This window comes from Eleutherodactylus coqui, chromosome 2 (genome assembly GCF_035609145.1).
Source record: "Eleutherodactylus coqui strain aEleCoq1 chromosome 2, aEleCoq1.hap1, whole genome shotgun sequence".
NCBI classification, from domain to species: Eukaryota; Metazoa; Chordata; class Amphibia; order Anura; family Eleutherodactylidae; genus Eleutherodactylus; species Eleutherodactylus coqui.
Window position 1 is genome coordinate 213,291,867 of NC_089838.1, and position 19,463 is coordinate 213,311,329.

The 19,463-nt window shown below is 41.9% G+C and overlaps 1 protein-coding gene across 1 annotated transcript in view; it reads left to right on the plus strand.

Annotated features, from left to right (window-relative positions):
• Nucleotides 1–17,599, plus strand: part of LOC136610070 (long-chain fatty acid transport protein 2-like) — a 31,900-nt gene extending 14,301 nt beyond the window's left edge. The window contains exons 4-10 of the mRNA XM_066589337.1: nt 257–381; nt 5,736–5,930; nt 6,415–6,505; nt 9,521–9,719; nt 12,252–12,349; nt 13,539–13,669; nt 17,336–17,599. Of these exons, the coding sequence (XP_066445434.1) occupies nt 257–381; nt 5,736–5,930; nt 6,415–6,505; nt 9,521–9,719; nt 12,252–12,349; nt 13,539–13,669; nt 17,336–17,512 (1,016 nt within the window). The 3' untranslated portion in view covers nt 17,513–17,599. The remainder of the gene's footprint in view (nt 1–256; nt 382–5,735; nt 5,931–6,414; nt 6,506–9,520; nt 9,720–12,251; nt 12,350–13,538; nt 13,670–17,335) is intronic.
• Nucleotides 17,600–19,463: the final 1,864 nt, after the last annotated feature.

Sequence of the window (19,463 nt, forward strand, 5' to 3'; positions counted from 1 at the left end):
GTGGCAGTAATTGTCAGTCATTATATGGTGTTTGTCATCTATATTTTAAATTAATAATATTAAGTATTATGTTTTCCATATAGACCATATTCACCCTTGTATCACTTGTCCCATTCCCTGCTTTTAGCATCTCTTTTAAAATCTTGGGGAAAAAAACTTAAGTATGTGATATAAAACAAGTCTTGTATGTCACACAAGACCCAAATAAACTCACAAAAGATATATACTTGGAACTAATACACCTTGTTTTACCCAGGAGCCACCTGTGTTTTAAGGAACAAATTCTCAACTAGTCAATTCTGGAATGACTGCCGGAAATATAATGTAACAGCCTTCCAGTATATTGGGGAGATCCTCCGATATTTATGTAACACTCCTAAGGTATAGAAAATTTTATAAATCCTATTTTTTATTATGTGCAAGAAATAAGCATAAGACCCACAGGACCCACACAGGAGTGAAAAACATGTTAACAGCTGGGTGGCTTTAGTCATTTACATCCATAGAGCTACAGTTATTTAAAAACTTACAGATGCACCAGGCGATATACCAACTCAAGAGATTTGTTTCCCGGACAATATCATTTACTGTATATCAGTCATTCATTCAGTTGGAGATAGATTATGTCTCAGAAAAAATATGAAAGCCAGGAAGATGTCTGCACTTTAATAGTACATTATTTCTCCTTCTCCAAATTTGTATTGGCGATGTCCAGCCTCTGTTTGAAGACCTCCATTGAAGAAGAACTCACCACCTCCCGTGGTAACCTGTTTTACTCATTGATCACTCTCACTGTCAGAAAGTGTTTACCTAGCAGTTGCCTTGCCAATCCCATATTTGGTCATTTTTTTAATAAGTATGGAATGAGATACTTTGGCAAATGCTTTACTAAAGTCAAGATATACTATATCCACTGCATTTCCCTGATCAACGCAGTCAGTGATTCTGTCATAGAAGGAAATTAGATTGGTCTGGCATGAGTTGTTTGTTAAAAACCCATGCTGGCTCTGGTTAATTACTCCATTTTTAGCCAAGTACTTGCATACATGCTGTTTAATAATTTGTTCAAAGATCTTTCCCGGTATAGAAGTCAGGCTCACAGGCCTGTAGTTTCCTGGATCTATCTTCTTCCCTTTTTTTGAAGATAGGGATATTTGCCCTTTTCCAATCTTCTGGGACTTTTCTTGTTCTCCAGGAATTTTCAAAGATTATGGCAATTGCCCCCGCTGCTTCCTTTAGTATCCTAGGGTGTAATTCATCTGGACCTTGAGACTTGAATTCATTCAAGTTAGCTAAGTGTTCCCTCACTATCTCTCTGCTTATAGATAGCCTGCATTCTTTTATTCCCCAAATAGCACAGGGAATGTCAGTTGATGTTCCATCTACTTTCTGAGAGAAAATAAATACAAAATAGGAATTTAAAAGTTCGGCCTTCTCAACATCATTCTTAACCAATTCACCATTTTCATCTTGTAAGCATCGAATAGCATCTTTGTCTTTTTTTTTTGCTTTTAACATACCCCAAAATCCTTTTTTATTGCTTTTGGCCTCTGCTGCAAGCCTCAATTCATTATTAGCTTTAAACTATCCCAGGTTTACGTTTCACCGACCACCGACTACCAACAAGAGGCGCTGTTCAGCTTTCCTATTTCTGTTTATTATTAGCTTTAGCTTTTCTGACACTTTCCCTACAGTTTCTTCAGACGGCATTATATTCTTCTTTAGATATTCCCCCCTCTTTCCATTTCATAAACATATTTTTAACATGTGTGTAAGTTCTGTGTTCATCTATTGTGGTCTCTTTAAATGCTTCCCATTCTTCCTTCTTTTAGGGATTGTTAAGAATTGTGCTTTGAGAATCTCAATTCACAATATTTCGCAACCTTCTTGGACATTTCTGTCCTTAAGGACATCCAGCCATTTCTGAGTTCATTAAAATCTGCCTTTCTGAAATCCAACCTTGAGGTCTGAGTCTTCTCAGGTCTTCCTCCCCTTTTTATCCACAATTCAAGGATAGCATAATCACTGCCTCCTAAGGTCCCAGCCACCCTTACTTCCTCAACCATTTCCTCCCTGTTGGTAAGAATTAGGTCCAAGATAGCAGATCCCCTTGTTTTCTCTTCTACCTTTTGGAAGATAAAGTTGTCAGTAAGAGCGGATAAGAATTTGTTGGATCCATTACTTTTACCTGAAAGAGATTCCCAACAAATGTCTGGATAGTTAAAATCTCCCATAATCACTGTGTCATGCTTTTTGGAAACCTACTCTCAACAGACTTACCTCTCTTGGGCCTTAGCCTCCAAACACATTCAGAGAAAGTAGGATCCAGCTATATACTCTAATTAACTGGCTTGGGACTGATGGGGAAATATGGCGCATGAGGGATATGGAGGAGGCTACTCCTCCACCAATGCAACAAAAAACTAATTCAGTCAGCACTTTCTACAAAAAAATTAAAAGTATCTGTCACCATATTTTTGCAGCCCTCACTAAGAGCACCATAAGATGAGCACTATCACTGTAATCAGTGTGACAGACACTATGTCTGCTGTGTGCATTTGTGCAGTAGTTTTGGAGAAACTTGCATTTTATTAGTAGCAGCCAGACACAGAACTAGTCCTGCAAAGTCATGAGCTGCCAGCTAACAACACCCACCCCGCCCTCCAGCAAAGATTGGTAGTTCTCTCACTATGCACAGTAATAGGCAGACAGTGGTCAATCAGTGGCTGGAGGGTGGGCTGAGTCTAGCTATCGTGCAGATCATGAATATCCAGGACTACTTTAAGTGCTGCTACTTATAAAAGGCACAGGCCCACACAGCAGACATATCACTGTAATGAGTGTGACATGCACTACCTTGTGCTACCCTCAGAGAGGGGTGCAAAAAAATGGTCATGGAGCCCCTTTAAATGCATGCCATTTTTGTTACAATACAGTACAAGCAAAAACACACGTCATAAGCACTAGTACTCTTACACATTTGTGTCTTAGACTACCAATGCACCAAGAGTGCTGAGTGTGCATCGGGTAGTCTAAGAAGTGACAGGATCATCTTGGAAGATCACAGAGCGGCTCAATTAATAGGTGGATCTGCAGCAGTATGGCCATAAGGCCTTGTTCACACAAGCACTGTTTTCGCGCATGAAAGGCGCATTGTTATCGGACCACACCGGTACCAATATGATGACCTCATTGTCAGGTGCCAAATTGGTAGATATAGAAGCCTGTGATGAGAAGATTTGCTAGCAATTATCTATCAATAGCATAAAATCACTCCGTGTTATGCCAAGACACTTCTACAGTGAGAGCTCAAAGAATTCTGCTTTATTATCAACATTGCCAAGTCTTATACACAGAGGAATCCTTAAACAAAGGATAGTGTTACATAGGTTACAAAGCTTATTGATCATAAGGCTTATTGACCTCTACCAAATAGTCTCAAAGCTCTTAAAGGGGTTCTGTCAGCAAAATGAAAAAAATCTATACTCACCTGTGCCTTACTGGGCCTTTCACCAGTAAGCTGCTGCTCTTCTCTTGTCCCCCCTGCAGCCTTTCTATTGCACTGCAGAAGCTGGCAAAGTTCCAGTTTCCACCACTGACTGATGGCAAGTACTGCCGCCTAGGTCAGTGGTCGACGCGTCGCCCACTGGCTGGCCTGGCAGCATCTAACCTGTAACGTCCTCGGAGAGTCGATGACTAGTGCGAATTTGTCCCCCTTCCCGGCGCGCTTGCGCACTTGCCGTTGACTCTGCTTCAAAGTACAGGGCATTCCCGGCCAGGTCGACGATGAAAGAAGAGTCAGCGTGCAGGTGCCAATGGGAGATGACCCCTTACACCTCACAGGTAAACAAGAGGGGGAAGAAATACAATGGGATTAGGTAAATTTACTTAGTTTTTTTTTTAACTGTTTTCTATGCACAGGTTAGACTGTACAGGGATGCAGGGCACAGGTAAAAAAAAAGAGGGTTTTGCTGACAGAACCCCTTTAAGGTCCATCTAGACATCAAAATCACTGTAGTCAAGGTATTGATATCGCATTATACACTACGTCTTCTAGTGTTGTGTATCTTCTAAGTTAACACATCTCAACCTTATCTAACTTTTCTGCTGACTTCTTATCTTAGAATCCTAGTTACTGGCACTACAAAGCATAGGCTTTATTCTTCTATTTAAGGGCCAATAGTCCAGTACAAGATAAGAAACATACACCTATTGCATTCTGAAACTTATCAGTTTATATTCCTTAACAGCATGAAAACAACACTTCAATGGTTTCCTATAGGAGCGTTCACAAGAAGGAATTTTAGAAGCGTTAAATCCTTGCACCAATCAAAGATTGGACATGCGTGGCTACAATGCCCGCATCTAAGATCTTTGGTGTGAGCTGCGCAGGAGTTTCTATGGACTTCTATGGAAGCTGGAGTTTATGGAAACTCCTGTGCAGAAAACGATTTTCAGCCGACCAAGGGAATACCCCGCGGCTTACAGCAGGACATTTAAAACGTGCTGCCCAGAAGCACATTTTAAATGTCCTGCTGTAAACTGTGGTTAGTCTCCGCGGGGCTGAGGGGACACCCCGAGGGTTCCCTTTATCCCCACGGGGACCAAGAGAAATTTACAACTTCTGGACAGCATGTTTTAAATGTCCTGCTATAAGCCGCGGGTTATTCCTTTAGCCAAGCTACTGGGCAATTCCCCATTAGCAGGGGGGCAGTAGGGGACTTCCTCCACCTCTTTCCCCAGGGGATTTCCTTATTGCTGGGAGGGGGGAGCTGGGTTACAGGGCTTCCCCGAGAGCATGGAAGGAGGGGTCAGGGCTAGAGGGATCCACTGTCTAGCCCTGCCCTCTCTATTTTTGCCATGAAAATCCCTATAGCCCTGCCCCCTCACTCTAGCCCCACCCACTCTCTCTCTGCTCTATGGGGATATCTCTTGGGGACCCCAAGAGCAGGGAGAGACAGAGCGGGGCTATGGGTTAATCCCCCATAGCTGGGAGAGCGGCCTATGGGGGATTAACCTATGGCAGGGAGAGCAGAGCGGGGCTATGGGTTAATCCTCATAGTCCCGCTCTCCCTCCCTGCTATGGGGAAATCCCAAAGCCCTAGGGGGATTCTTCTCTATCTCTCTCCTGCTGGAGCAGCTGCCTGCTCATGTGATCTTAAGTGCTTTTATAGCGGGTTTTTTTCTGCGCACCTATACTCTAAGGGTGCACACCCACTAGCGTTTTTTTTACTGCGAAATTCGCAGCGTTTTTTTTTTTCTGCAGGGGTCTTTGGGCTATGGGACATGCAAAGCTATCGCGGTAAATCGCGATTTTGCGCGATCGCGATTTTTACATTACAAGTCCCATAGACCCCCTGCAGAAAAAAAAAACCTGCGAATTTCGCAGTGAAAAAAAACGCTAGTGGGTGGGCACCCTCAAACAGCATTTATGTGAACGAGGCCGAAAGGGCAGCAGCAAGTGATATAACTCTTCCCTTCTAGTCCTTGCACAAATTTTGTCCTGGGACTGGAGGGTAGTTTTAAGCATAAAGTAATAAAATGTTCTATATCCTAAAGCTCCATAAATTCCGCAGTGCATCTTTGCTGCCCATTAATGCATAATATACTTTTTTGGGTTGCATGCTTATTAAAATTGATTACCAATGCCTCCATTGTATCCATGCTGTCTTTGCTCACAGACCCACATATAGTTAAATTGTTGCAGTGTTCACAATTTGTTTTGTTCCTTCTAGCAAGACAATGATAAAGACCACCATGTGCGGCTTGCGGTGGGAAATGGACTAAGGCCAGATATCTGGAGAGAATTTATTAATCGTTTTGGTGATATACATATTTGTGAATTTTATGCTGCTACAGAAGGAAATTCCTTTTTTCTTAACTACACCAGAAAAATCGGCGCAGTAGGCCGATCCAACAGCTTATTAAGGGTAAGTTGTATAGCAATGTAGTTAACATAATGATTACACCTATTGGCTTTAGGTGTGTCTTTCAAAGAAAAAAGTAAAATTAGGCAGAACTTTTAATGGTGCAATTCTCAATAGTATATGTTGTAAGCAGATCTCTTGATCCTTCTGCTGCATGGTCTTTGAGGTCTATAAAAATAAACTTGAGACACAAAATCACCCTGTTTGGTCTATGGTATGGATTGTCCTCTGCAACAGTATTCCTATGAAGTCTGTGCCTCCCCCTCTAACAGGTTGGCTATATGATCTGGAGCGCCTCCTCCAACAATATTCTTTGTAGACTGGAGCGCCCCCTAAATCTACAGTCACAATCATGGTATATTCTATTCATTTATCTAATAGTCAAGTTATTAAATAGATATCATATTTACAATATATTTAGACTTGATTGAAAGTTATGTAGAATTTGCCAAGACTATTGAATGGATTCTGGAACTTTGTATTTTAGCGTTTGAGACCATTTGAGCTGATCAGATACGATATAGAAAAAGATGAACCAGCCCGTGATGCTGCAGGACACTGCATTCGTGTTGCAAGGGGTAAATCTTTTTTTTTTCTTATATTCGGCCCTAAAATAATTTCAGTAAATAAAATGGGACAAACGTTCTACCTCTTCTGTTGGATTTTCCAGGGTATTTTCAAGGTTCTGTTCAGCAACCTTCATTATTACTGACTTCCAAGTTACCACATACAGCAATAACGCATCATAAGCGCGTGTAAACTATGGAAGGTTGTTATGATGACACTGGCCACCATAAATGCATGGAAGGACAGGACAACCTTTATATCTGTAATGGCTGTGTATTGAGCGAGTGTCATTTTCCCCCTATTGCATTGCCAGTAAAAGAAAAAAAAAAAAAAATTGTGCTGGACTCCATATATCCAGGTTCAGGACCAACATAGTTAGAGACTAGGGATGAGCGAGCGTACTTGGAAAAGCACTACTCGCTCGAGTAATTTGCTTTATCCGAGTATCGCTGTGCTCGTCCCTGAAGATTCGGGTGCCGGCACGGAGCGGGGAGCTGCAGGGGAGAGCGGGGAGGAACGGAGGGGAGATCTTTCTCTCCCTCTCTCCCGCCCGCTCTCCCCTGCTCCCCGCTGCGACTCACCTGTCAGCCGCAGCGGCACCCGAATCTTCAGGGACGAGCACAGCTATACTCGGATAAAGCAAATTACTCGAGCGAGTAGTGCTTTTCCGAGTACGCTCGCTCATCTCTATTAGAGACACCTTTAAAAGTTAATTGATAATAGATTTAAATAGACTTGGGCTGACTCAAACAAACCAACAAAAAAACACTACAAAACATGGAATCTCTTGTGCTTACTGGGTCGTCACAAAGAATGCACGCCACAGCAAGTAGAGGTTAGTCCCGGTAGCTGGATCTCAGTGAAAAAGTCTCTACAACAGCCTAATAGGGCCTGTCATGAGAGAGGATTTCAATTAGGATATCATTAGCAGGATTGTGCTTAATGTGTGAGAAAACCGTGTAGATTGCGACACGTAAATTCATCAAACACCTGCCAGAAGAAGGCAAACTAATAATAATAATCTTTATTTGTATAGTGCCAACTTATTCCGCAGCGCTCTCAAGCATGGGAGAAATACAGACAATACAACAATTACAATGTGAGATACAAGCAGTTTGAAACAATTGGGGTGGGGGTGGTACAGGAGGTACGGGGGGGGGGGGGGGAAGCGAGGCATGGGGGAACACAGGCAGTAGGGGATTTCATGTGAAAATCAGTTATTAGAAAGCAAACTGGGTGAGGCGGTAAGGAGGTGCAGGGGTAGAGGTCGTATGTAATAGGCAGGGTGGAAGGTGTGGGGAGCCATAGGGAGGCGCAGAGGACTAGGTCAGGGGGTTAAGTATGCTTCCCTGAAGAGATGCGTTTTTAAGGCATGTCTGAAATTTTGTGCGGGAATTGTCCGGATGCCTTGCAGTAGAGTGTTCCAGAGGATGGGTGCTGCTCTGGTGAAGTCGTGGAGACGAGCATGTGAGGTTCGCATTTGAGGGGTGTTTACTTTAAGTGTGTTAGTGGATCAGTGTGAGTGGGCTGGGTGTTGTACACAAACTATCATTTCATGTATTTCTCTCTAATTGATATAAGTTCAAACTAGTATTCCTCGCCTGGATCATTCAAGTAATTTAACTAGGTACTAATACAGGTTCTGGTTGAGGATTAACTTCTAAAAAGGTTTGACGCGTTTCTACATCAAATTTTGACGCTTTATCGGGAACCATATAATGTGCATCTAAGAATACCAAGATGCTATTAAAATGAGAATCTTGTTGGAGGATCAAAAATAGGGCTGACTGAGAGCAAAAACTGACTACAATCAGTGAGTGTATAACCCTTATGTGCTGGCTATCTGTTTATAGTGTTTTTTGTTGGTTTGTTTGTGTCAGCCCAAGTCTATTTTAATCCATTATCAATAAACTTAGAAATGTTAAAAGGTGTCTATAACTGTGAAGGTTTTTTAGAAACTACGATACAGACAAGTACTGCCCCAGTGAACAGGCTCAGGACCTAGAATTCCCTGTATTAATAGGGTTGAGGGTCTATTACTTATTATTTATTCATTTGTTTATAAAATGTTTTTAAGATGAATAAAGTGTATTTATTTTGGAAACCCCGCCACTCTGGTCTCTGTCATTGGCAATGCAACTCAAACCAATTCGTTTGCATCTTGCAAACCCAAAGCCAGTAGGCAAAAGGAGAACTGCAGATTCAGGCTAAGGCCACTTTCTCCCAATCATAGTTTGCATGAGTATTTGTAAACCACTATCAGGATTAGCTCTAAAACATATAGATATTTGCTGTGGGATCTGTGGTGGGCGTCCGCTCCGCGGATGTACAGCAAATAGCACCCATAACATGTTATAGGAAATCAATTCTTCCTCCACACTTATGAAAAAGCAATTGCGTAAGCGTAGGGAAAAAAATCGAAGCATCCTCCATTTTTTTTCCTGCAGATTCCACGCGGAGGCCTTCCATTGAAGTCAATGGAAGCCATCTGATCCACGGCCCTTCCGCAGTAGTGGTTAAAAAAAATCTGTACCGCGTATGCGGAATCTGTCTCTGCAGTGTGCAGGAGCCTTAAGAGATATGAATCTTTCCATTATACTTTACTCTGTTTATGATGCGCTTTAGTTATGGCTTACAAATGCTCATGAAAAATACAACATTGACCAAAACCCCTCTATGTGAAAGTGGCTGAAGGCTCTGGGCACATACCGTAATACAGCTCAGTGGAGGAGCCACATATCTAGTGCCAAGGACAGGATCAAGTCTTTACGAAAGCCCTCCCCAAGGTAATCTTTAAGAATCTCACAGAAAGGGATCTGATCTTGCTCTTGCCACTACATCTCCAGCTCCTGCAGAGAGCATTATGACAGCGGTATGTACAGAGCCTACAGGCTAGTTATGTAGCCTGTGATTACCACAACACCTAGGCCTGCATAGCTGATTTGGACACAAAACAGGATGGATGTACTTGATCAAAACTCTTATTAAAATACAGATTTACTCTGCTTCTTCCCACTTATTTACAGGAGAGACTGGCTTGCTAATATCTAAAATTACAATGACCAATCCTTTTGCGGGATACGCAGGAGATGAGTCGCAGACGGAGAAGAAGAGACTTCGAAATGTGTTTGAAAAGGGAGATTTGTATTTTAACACAGGAGATTTGTTAATGATAGACCAGCAAGGCTTTATCTTCTTCCAGGATCGTATTGGAGATACATTTCGGTAAGATGGAAACACCCTTCTTGCAGTAGTGAAAGCGCCATCTGTCTTCAGAATAATTTGGGTCACTGATACAGTCCATGTTTTATGCTCTACTGGCAGATGTTGATCAAGTGTGTTGCTGCATATGAAAGTAAATATTGCCGACTGTGGTCAGCTATGGCTAAAAATCTGCCACACAAACCAATCAGAATTGTTTTTTTTTTAGTTAGCAGCTATATTGACATTGTTCTGTTCAGAGGCGTAACTTGAAGCTCCTGGGCCCAATGCAAAACCTGTAACAGGGCCCCCAACTATAATGCTTTATTCATAGTACTGGGCTTCCTATATGGAGAGGAAAGGCCTTATGGGCCCCCCAAGGCTCCTGGGCCCGGGTGCAACCGCATCCCCTGCATCTTCTATAGTTACATCCCTGGTTCTGTTCAGTAGTGGCTGGCATATCACTTCTGCAATAACTCCTTAGCAACTGCGGGTAAACTATTAGGCCACATTCAAATGACCGAGTGCAAGTTGTTCCTGACACAAATCGCATTGGGCAACACACAGACACCCCATCCATGTGCTGTTCAATATGCAGGAGAGTGGAAAGTGCATGTCCTACTTTCACCCATGAACCAGACCAGCGTAGACTTGCTGTGTTTTTTTTTTTTTTTATTACATGGACCACCAGTCTATGAAAAAGAAGCATTGCTGGTGTGAAAAGTCCCATTAAATTGTATTGATTCTGGATCTAAAACTCACTTGTGTGAATGAAGCCTTAAACTATTTCTTTCTACGTATGTACCATCACTATTCACTAACAAAGTAGTAATGTGCTATTAGTCGCTGCATAGCTAAAGTGACCATTTTACAAAGACAGCAGCTACAATAGAACTATAATCATAATTTTTTAAGAAGTGAACCCCTTTCTCTCTTTCAGTAGAAGAAAAAATAAACATTTTCTTTGTTCTAATTTCCAATTTAATAATAAGGGGGGATTCTTAAATTGTAGTGGAAATGCTAAATAATGGAATATTACTGCTTCTACTAAACTATTTGATAATTGCTTGCAGTTGTACATATAAATTTCAGCCTCATATAATCAAACTGTCTCATATGAAAAATGGCCTTGTTGCCCATACAAATCGATTAAGCTATATTGTTGCAGAAATCTCCGTGACAATCCTGTTAATCTGTATAGGGCTTGTGGGATTACGCAATACATGCTTTACTTCACGTGTAGAGTTTTAAGGCCTCGCTCTCATCAGTGTTGGATGTCCCATTGGGAGACTCAGTCCTTGAATTCCATTAAAGTACAGGATGAACTGACGCCTGCTTGCAGTGCTATTTGTCCTGTAAAATGCCAGATGGAATTTGATCCGCTTCCATTATATTCAATGGGGTCCATATGGCAGATCCGTTCAGCCAAGGGGTTCCGTTTTCCTGCTTTCATAACGGAGCAGGAAAACAAAACTAAAAATAATGTGAATGAAGCCTAAATATCTTGCATGATATCGAACTAATCAGAGTTTTACATTTTATTTCAAAACCTAATATAATCTCCACCGGTTAGCGGTTTGCAAACTCTCTGTGGTGGATTAAATAGATTGGGGCGTTTTTAAGATTGTATTTTCAGCCAACTGACCCCATTATTAGTGGAAATTGTAGAATACACAACTGCACCTGTGCTATACAGCTGCTTGGCAATCATATTAAACACATAGGACAGGTGCACTATACCGCTGCAGGACACATTACATTAGATGTATGATAATTAGAGATGAGCGAACGTACTCGGATAGGCACTACTCGTCCGAGTAATGTGCCTTATCCGAGTACCGCTGTGTTCGTGCTGAAAGATTCGGGGCGCTCCGCTGCTGACAGGTGAGTCGCAGCGGGGAGCGGGGCAGAGCGGCCGGGAGAGAAGGAGAGAAAGATCTCCCCTCCGTTCCTCCCCGCTCTCCCCTGCAGCTCCCCGCTCCGCAGCGCGTCCCGAATCTTTGAGCACGAGCACAGCGGTACTCGGATAAGGCACATTACTAGGACGAGTAGTGCCTATCCGAGTACGTTCGCTCATCTCTAATGATAATCAAACTTCTAATTGAGTCTGACTGCTTATCACAGGGATCTGATCCCCGAAGAAATAATAGTCTACCTATATGCAGATCATCTACATAACCTGTCCAATGTGAATATGTGGGATCATCTGTAGACAGCAATAAATGCATGCATGTATGAAGTGTCACTTATATAAAGAAACCTGTAGGAGGGACAAAAATTAAACTCTATTTTAGGGCAGACAATCCGAAAGAAAAGCTGTGATTTTTAGGCAGTTTCATAAATCTCTCGTGTATTTTAAGCCCCTGTTGTTGTTTTTTTTACTTACACCCTAATCTTCTCAAGAGATAATTTTCTACAAGTCGCTGTCATGATCCCATTTGTATAATCTTCCACATGGGTGAAAAACTGATGGGATTCTTATAGGAAAATAAACAATGTAACGTTATTGTAACGACTATACATCTAGGTTCTACATAGCATTTCCTTCTATTGCAGATGGAAAGGTGAAAATGTAGCAACTACAGAAGTAGCTGATATTGTAGGGATGACCGACTTCATTGAAGAAGCCAATGTGTATGGAGTCCCAGTGCCTAGTAAGTAAAGAATCTGCATTAAATTATATGGCTTTAGGATAATTACCAATTACCCATTAAGATAGAAGAAAACTGATGCAATATATAACTAAACTGGTTTTCTCTGGGACAAAGGGAGGTGTGCTCCGATCCTCTAATATACTGACTAGTCTTATTAGTACTACAGATCAGTGTTCTCAAGAAGCCCCAGAGGGTCCTGTTTTTAGGATGGTGATGTAATTATGACCAATTCATCAGAAAAAGCCACTGGTGTTGTCTTTCTATGATATTCTTAGATCGTTACCTGCTAGAGGAACTTGAAGACGGGAGGTGATAATCACTGATCTATAGCATTAAGCATTTGAGGGAAGATTCAGTGGTCGAATACATCCATCCGTCCCTCATTCTTGGATAAGATAATATGCATAGAGATGTATTTGCAAAATTAGAAACTAGTCCTAAAAATTTAACTGTTTGGGGGTATATCGCCGCTCCTTTACGGGGCCAGTCCTTTAACTGGCTATGAGATGTCCATATGCGGAATGTTCATTTAACCAACAGCCATTTCTCCTAATTCTACGATAAACAAAAACTCTGCTCAGCTGAATATATATGTTAATTTCAGTGGGAAGAGGGGGATAAGCTACGACCAGACTCTTCTGGCAGGCACGTACTGTATCTCCCAGGAAAACAAGGCGTTAGAGATGGTGAAATTCAACATACTTGGATCTCTCTTTCCCTAAATCTGCCATTAGAAGCAACATTAGATCATTGGCCAGTCATCAATTCTTCTTACAGCATAAGCTAGTCACCAGCAGCCAATGGCTGTAAAATGCAGGCCAGCAGTGGTGACCCATTCCTTCAGTTGAAACATTTTTCCAAGGTGCTATTAGTTTTTCATTCCTTTTTTGTTACTCATTCCCCGATAATCAGCTGATCGGAAACTGCCCTTCTGTTGGGTCCCTCAGCAATCAGCTGCAATTTATGGAGGGACACCAGCAGCAATTGCTTAATTTCCCTGCAGTGCCACCAGTGGCGTAATGAAATAGTCTCTCTAAAAAGCAGCGTTATGATGGCTCCTCTAGAGTAAGAGATGCCCGTTGTAGTTGTTCTCCACTCTAATAGATGAGGATTCTGAATTGAAGATGGGATTTCTAAACCAGACTCGTCCTAACAGCATTTGTTACATTAAGAATTTTGTCCTTTTTAGATCACGAAGGAAGAATTGGAATGGTATCCATTAAACTTAAAGAAGGTGAATCATTTGATGGGGACAAACTCTACAAGCAAGTGACAGACTATTTACCTAATTATGCGAGACCTCGCTTCGTAAGAATACAGGTATTTTATGTTTATTCTTTTCATTTACTGGTTGGAACAAATCAGTGAGAGATCCTGTCAATGTAATATTTATTGTATCTGTTCAGATATTTTGGCTAATACAGTTATTACTAAAGCTGGCCACAGACATCAGGTAGGTGGTTTCCTACTATTGAAGATGGATAGGGATTTCATGACTACCATCGATTTGCAGAGAGAGAAGAATGAGTGATGTGCAGAATGTCTATCAAGTAATCAGTAACATTGACATACGTCATAGAGGCATTCTGAGCCGCAGCAATTGTGTATCCACCGATACACCCAATAATCATGAGAAGACGCTGCAAGATCGCAAATTAAAGGGGTTGTCTCGCGGCAGCAAGTGGGGTTATACACTTCTGTATGGCCATATTAATGCACTTTGTAATGTACATCGTGCATTAAATATGAGCCATACAGAAGTTATTCACTTACCTGCTCCGTTGCTAGCGTCCCCGTCTCCATGGATCCGTCTAATTCTGATGTGTTCTTGCTTTTCCAGACGCGCTTGCGCTGTGCGGTCTTCTCCCCTTCTGCTCGGTCCGGCACGAGCGGTGTTCTGGCTCCGCCCCCTTCTACGCATCATCGCGTAGCTCCGCCCCATCACGTTTGCCGATTCCAGCCAATCGGGAGGCTGGAATCGGCAATGGACCGCACAGAGCCCACGGTGCACCATGGGAAAGGACCCGTGGTGCATCGTGGGTGAAGATTCCGGCGGCCATCTTGGTGAAGGAAGAAGAAGGAAGACGTCGCAGATCGGGGATTCGGGTAAGTAATATGTATTTTTTTTTTTAACACATCCCTTGGGGTTGTCCTGCGCCAAACGGGGGGCCTATGGAAAAAAAAACAAAAAACGTTTCGGCGCGAGACAACCCCTTTAAGCATATAAATTTGGTGCATTTTACATGAAAAAATTAACCCTTTACAATCCAGCGTCAAACGTAGTCTGACACTGAGAGTTCCCTGCATAGCTCCCATGACAGGTGAGGTCTGACACATTTCTAACACTATGTAGAAGAGAGCTGGGACATCAGAGTTCTCTTCTGTATATGTATATTACAGTATGCGGGAGAAAAGTCCAATATCAGACCTATTTTCTGCCTGTGTATAATATTACAGTATGCGGAGGAGAGATCATACTGTAATATACATGGGCAGAGGAGAACTCAGATGACGGACCTCTTCTCTGCATAGTGTAATATAATATATATTACACCTATGTGTAATATACATACTAACACACATTACATTTTCAAAAAATTGCTCAAGAAATCACCATGAGGCCTCATATGTCCACTTGCACGCACGGATTCCACTGCTGAATTTCACTGCGTGCCCGCGGACATGGAGAGGAGAAGACAGTTTATTACCTCTCCGGATCCAGACAGATCTTCCTTCAGCACGGCGGATCCGTCTGGGGTGTCGGCTGATGCGCCCAGCGCATCCTTTTTGAACCCCCTGCTTTCCTGTGGATCCGCGGCACAGCCACAGTGACAGCTGCGGGCGTGCCGTGCATCAAACTGCTTCCATTGACTTCAGGATCCTCAGGAAAATGGAGCATGCTGCAATTTATTCCCGCTTGTGCGGTCCGCATGCCGGGGTGGGGGGGGGGACCATCTGCATGCTTTTACTGGCCGTGCCCGTGCGGATGCTAATGCATCCCTATGGGCGGAAAGAGGTGCAGATCTCCCGCGCAAGAGACATTTATAATTAAAATCCACCGGTGGACATTAGACCCGACACTTAGTTTTTATGTGTGTCTGTTGTGCAATCCCAAGGAATCCACAAAGCGCTTTCTCACCCAAATTAAATAAGAGATGGGGAGTGTGCGGGCGGCAGGGAAACTAGATCAGAAATGGTTAGATTTATAGCATGTAAGAGCTGAAAGGGACCGCCAGGGTCATCTGGTCCAACCCCCTGCTCAATGCAGGATTCACTAAATCATTCCAGCAGCCTCTGTTTGAAGACTTCCATTGAAGGAGAACTCGCCACCTCCTGTGGTAACCTGTTCCACTCATTGATCACCCTCATTGTCAGAAAGTTTCTTTTTCTAATATCTAATTTGTGTCTCTCCCTGTACAAATGAGAATAGGGCTGATCCCTCTGCAGCGTGACAGCCCTTCAGATATTTGTAGACAGCTATAAAGCTCCAAGATCCTTCAACCATTCCTCATAGGATATGAGTTGCAGACCACTCACCATCGTGGTGGCTCTTTGCTGAACTTGCTCCAGTTTGTCTTTTTTAAAGTGGGGTGCCCAGAACTGGACCCAGTATTCCAGATGAGGTCTGACTAAGGAAGAGTAGAGGGGGATAATTGCCTCACATGATCAAAACTCTATGCTTCTCTTAATACATCCCAGAATTGTCTGTCTTTTTGGCTGCTGGATCACAATGTTGACTCATGTTCAGTCTATGATCTATTAATATTCCCAAGTTTGTTTTTTTTACCACCTTTGCTGCTGCTTAGCCCAATTCCTCCCATTCTGTATGTTCTTTTTTCATTTTTCTTGCCCAGATGTAGGACTTTGCATTTCTCCTTGTTAAATACCATTCTGTTAGTCGCTGCCCACTGTGCAAGCTTTTCTAGATGTTTTTGAATACTCTTTCTTCCCTAGTGGTAGCTATCCCTCCTAGCTTTGTGTCGTCAGCAAATTTGATCAGTTTCCCATCAATTCCCTTTTCCAGATCATTTATAAAAATGTTGAACAACACTGGGCCCAGGACAGAGCCTTGTGGTACCCCACTTAATACATTCTTCCATTTGGATATGCAGCCATTTATGACCACTCTGAGTACGATCACTCAGCCAGTTGTGAATCCACCTAGCAGTTGCCTTGTCAATCCCATATTTGGTCATTTTTTCAATAAGTATGGTATGAGATACTATGTTAAATGCTTTACTAAAGTCAAGCTATACTGTATCTGCCGCATTTTCCTGATCAACGCAGTCGGTGATTCTATCATAGAAGGAAATTATATTTGTCTGGCATGACTTGTTTGTTACAAACCCATGCTGGCTCTGGTTAATTACTCCATTCTCATCCAAGTACTTGCATACATGCTGTTTAATAATTGTTTTAAAGATCTCTCCTGGTAGAGCAGTCAGTTAATACTGGCTTTAGTCTGTAATGCATAGTGCACAGCCCTTTCTCTGGTTTCATCCACCATCTCCTTGCACTACAAATAAGACAATGTACACATACTGCTCATGTATATTTGCACTAATAAAACCATATGATGTAGTTGGAGTGTTTGAAAATTCCTTTGAATCCTGCCAAGGTCTCAATGACAACAGTGTATCTGTCTAGGAGCACCCAAATAGGAGTTAATATCGGAAAACAATTCTGTACAATCTGACCACCTACTTAAAGGTTACAGACAGCTTTGCAGATATTTTTTAAATGCACCGCATTTCATTCAAAAAAACACACATTGAAATTGGCTTTGAGCCCAAAATCTTGACCCATATGTCTTCTGCAGCCTACAATACAAGTTCCTCGATTCCATTCAGTTGTCATTGTGAGCAAACACTAGTTGTCAACCTCGACCTAGTGGTTGACTTCAGACAAACATTTTCTTCATCTGTCATGTAATGAAAGCACCTATTTAAACTATAATGTCTAATTTAGTATTGCTTACATCTACAGGACTTTATTGAAGTCACTGGAACCTACAAACAGCGTAAAGTGGAACTGGTTAAAGAGGGGTTTAATCCGCTCACTATAAATGATCCATTGTACTTCTTGGAGGAGACTGAAAAGCGATACAAACCAATGGATCCTCACATTTACAACAGTATTCTGGAAAAGAAACTGAAACTGTAGTTGAATATATGATCCTACACCAATATTTATTTTGTCGCCATTGGTTTCCTTACATAGAAAAATGCTTGACATAATACTTTATTGATTACCGTTTTAGGGCACGCTCACACTTGCGCCGGTGGCTTCTGCTCCCTTTCTGTTGTTCGGCTCCATGCTCAGAACTGAACAATGAAAATACTAGAACCACCAGATCCAATACATGCCGGATCTGAATGGGGTCTGTACGGCTTCCAGCATGCTGTACTATGTCAGCTATTTTGTGCTGGGTCTACACCAAAGACTCTGAATGCAGTCTGACACAGATATAGAAATGGTTTTAGATTTCCCCAGCTCAGATTGACTGACTTGAGTATTTGTATCAAAATCACGCAGGTTTCTGGGAAAAATTTGGTATGGATAATGACTGGACATAATGGACCCCCTCGCATGTCTGATGCAAAGAAATATAGCATCACATTAATAAATGATAATTACATTATTGATTGTTGTGCATCTAGTATGCAATGTGTTTCATGTGAAATATACTGTTTGTTCTCGATCACCTTATACATACTGTAGTTTAGAGGGCCAGAGCAGTGCTACAATAATTAAATTATTTGCACTAACCCTCCCTTATATTATACGTACTCTGCAGGATTTAGCTAAAAGTGTTGCTTTTAACATTTCTCAAGGAACTGTGCATATTATATAATTTTTCACACAGTCTTCTCCATTAATATACAATTCTGCAGGTTTTTGTTTCCCTCAGAGACATGTATCACAAGGCCTAGTGAACTGTATAACTGCTGGCCACATCGCTATAAACTAATTACTTTGGATTAGTTACTCCCATGTGAGCCCTCCTGTTTCGGTATAGGCATATTCTTGCTACCTATTCGTCTATGAAATGGAAAGCTCTTAACTTGTGTACGGACTTGTACTTACTACTAGGTTATTCAGAAAATGAAGCCTACATTACAAAGTCATTCTATATCATTTCTGTGTAACATATGAACTCAATAAAACAGATTTTAGTAAAATAACATTACAATTTCAAAATTACTTTGCTATTTCACCTGTTTACCCATGCAGTTGTTTTAAAGGGGTTGTCCCGTTGTTAACCATTGCTGGTCTATCCTTAGGATATGCCATCAATAGTACAACAGTGGGGGTCCACTGACTGGGAACCTTGCTGATCAGCTACTCACTAGGGCCTTTGTGCTCATGCAGTGGGCTGATTTCTACAGGAAGCAGACAGCTCTGTTCCAAGTGCAATGGACAGGCCTGGTATTACAAACAAATCTTCCACTGAAGCAACTGGGAACATGGCATGAAAGCAAAGTCTGGCCATGAGCGCAAAAGCCCTGTGAACAGCTGATCAGCAAGGATCCCGGTCAGTGGACCCCTTATGATTTATTGATAGCCTGAACATAGGTCATCAATAGTTCAGTCCCAGACAGCCCCATAAACTTGCAGTCACAAATTCATTAACCCTACATTGGAAATGTCATAATGACATATCAAAAGTTTTGATCAGTGGGAGTCCAGGTGCTGAGTCTAAATCCAACCTGAGGCTGGGTGCTGTGCCCTTCTTATACTCTAGGCATGTATTTCCACAGGTGAGTACAATATTGGTCCAGGCAACACATACAGACATCATACTTGTAAACTTGCAATTTCTTATGGGAGTGCGATGCATTGAATCTCTGCACTTCGATTTTCAGGTGCGTAAAAGACGCGCATGAAAAAAAGTAGAATAGTAGAAAAAAATATATATAATTTGCATTGCAGTTGCTTGAAACTTCTATTTACATGCAAATGTGATGCGATATATATATTTTGCTTGCATAGGAAATAGACAATTCTTAAACAGATTCACCCAAAAATAACAGAAATTTATATATTCTATAACAGAAACTTTGAACTTGAACACCGATAAATATAATTTCTCCTAGATTTCCTGTTTGGGATG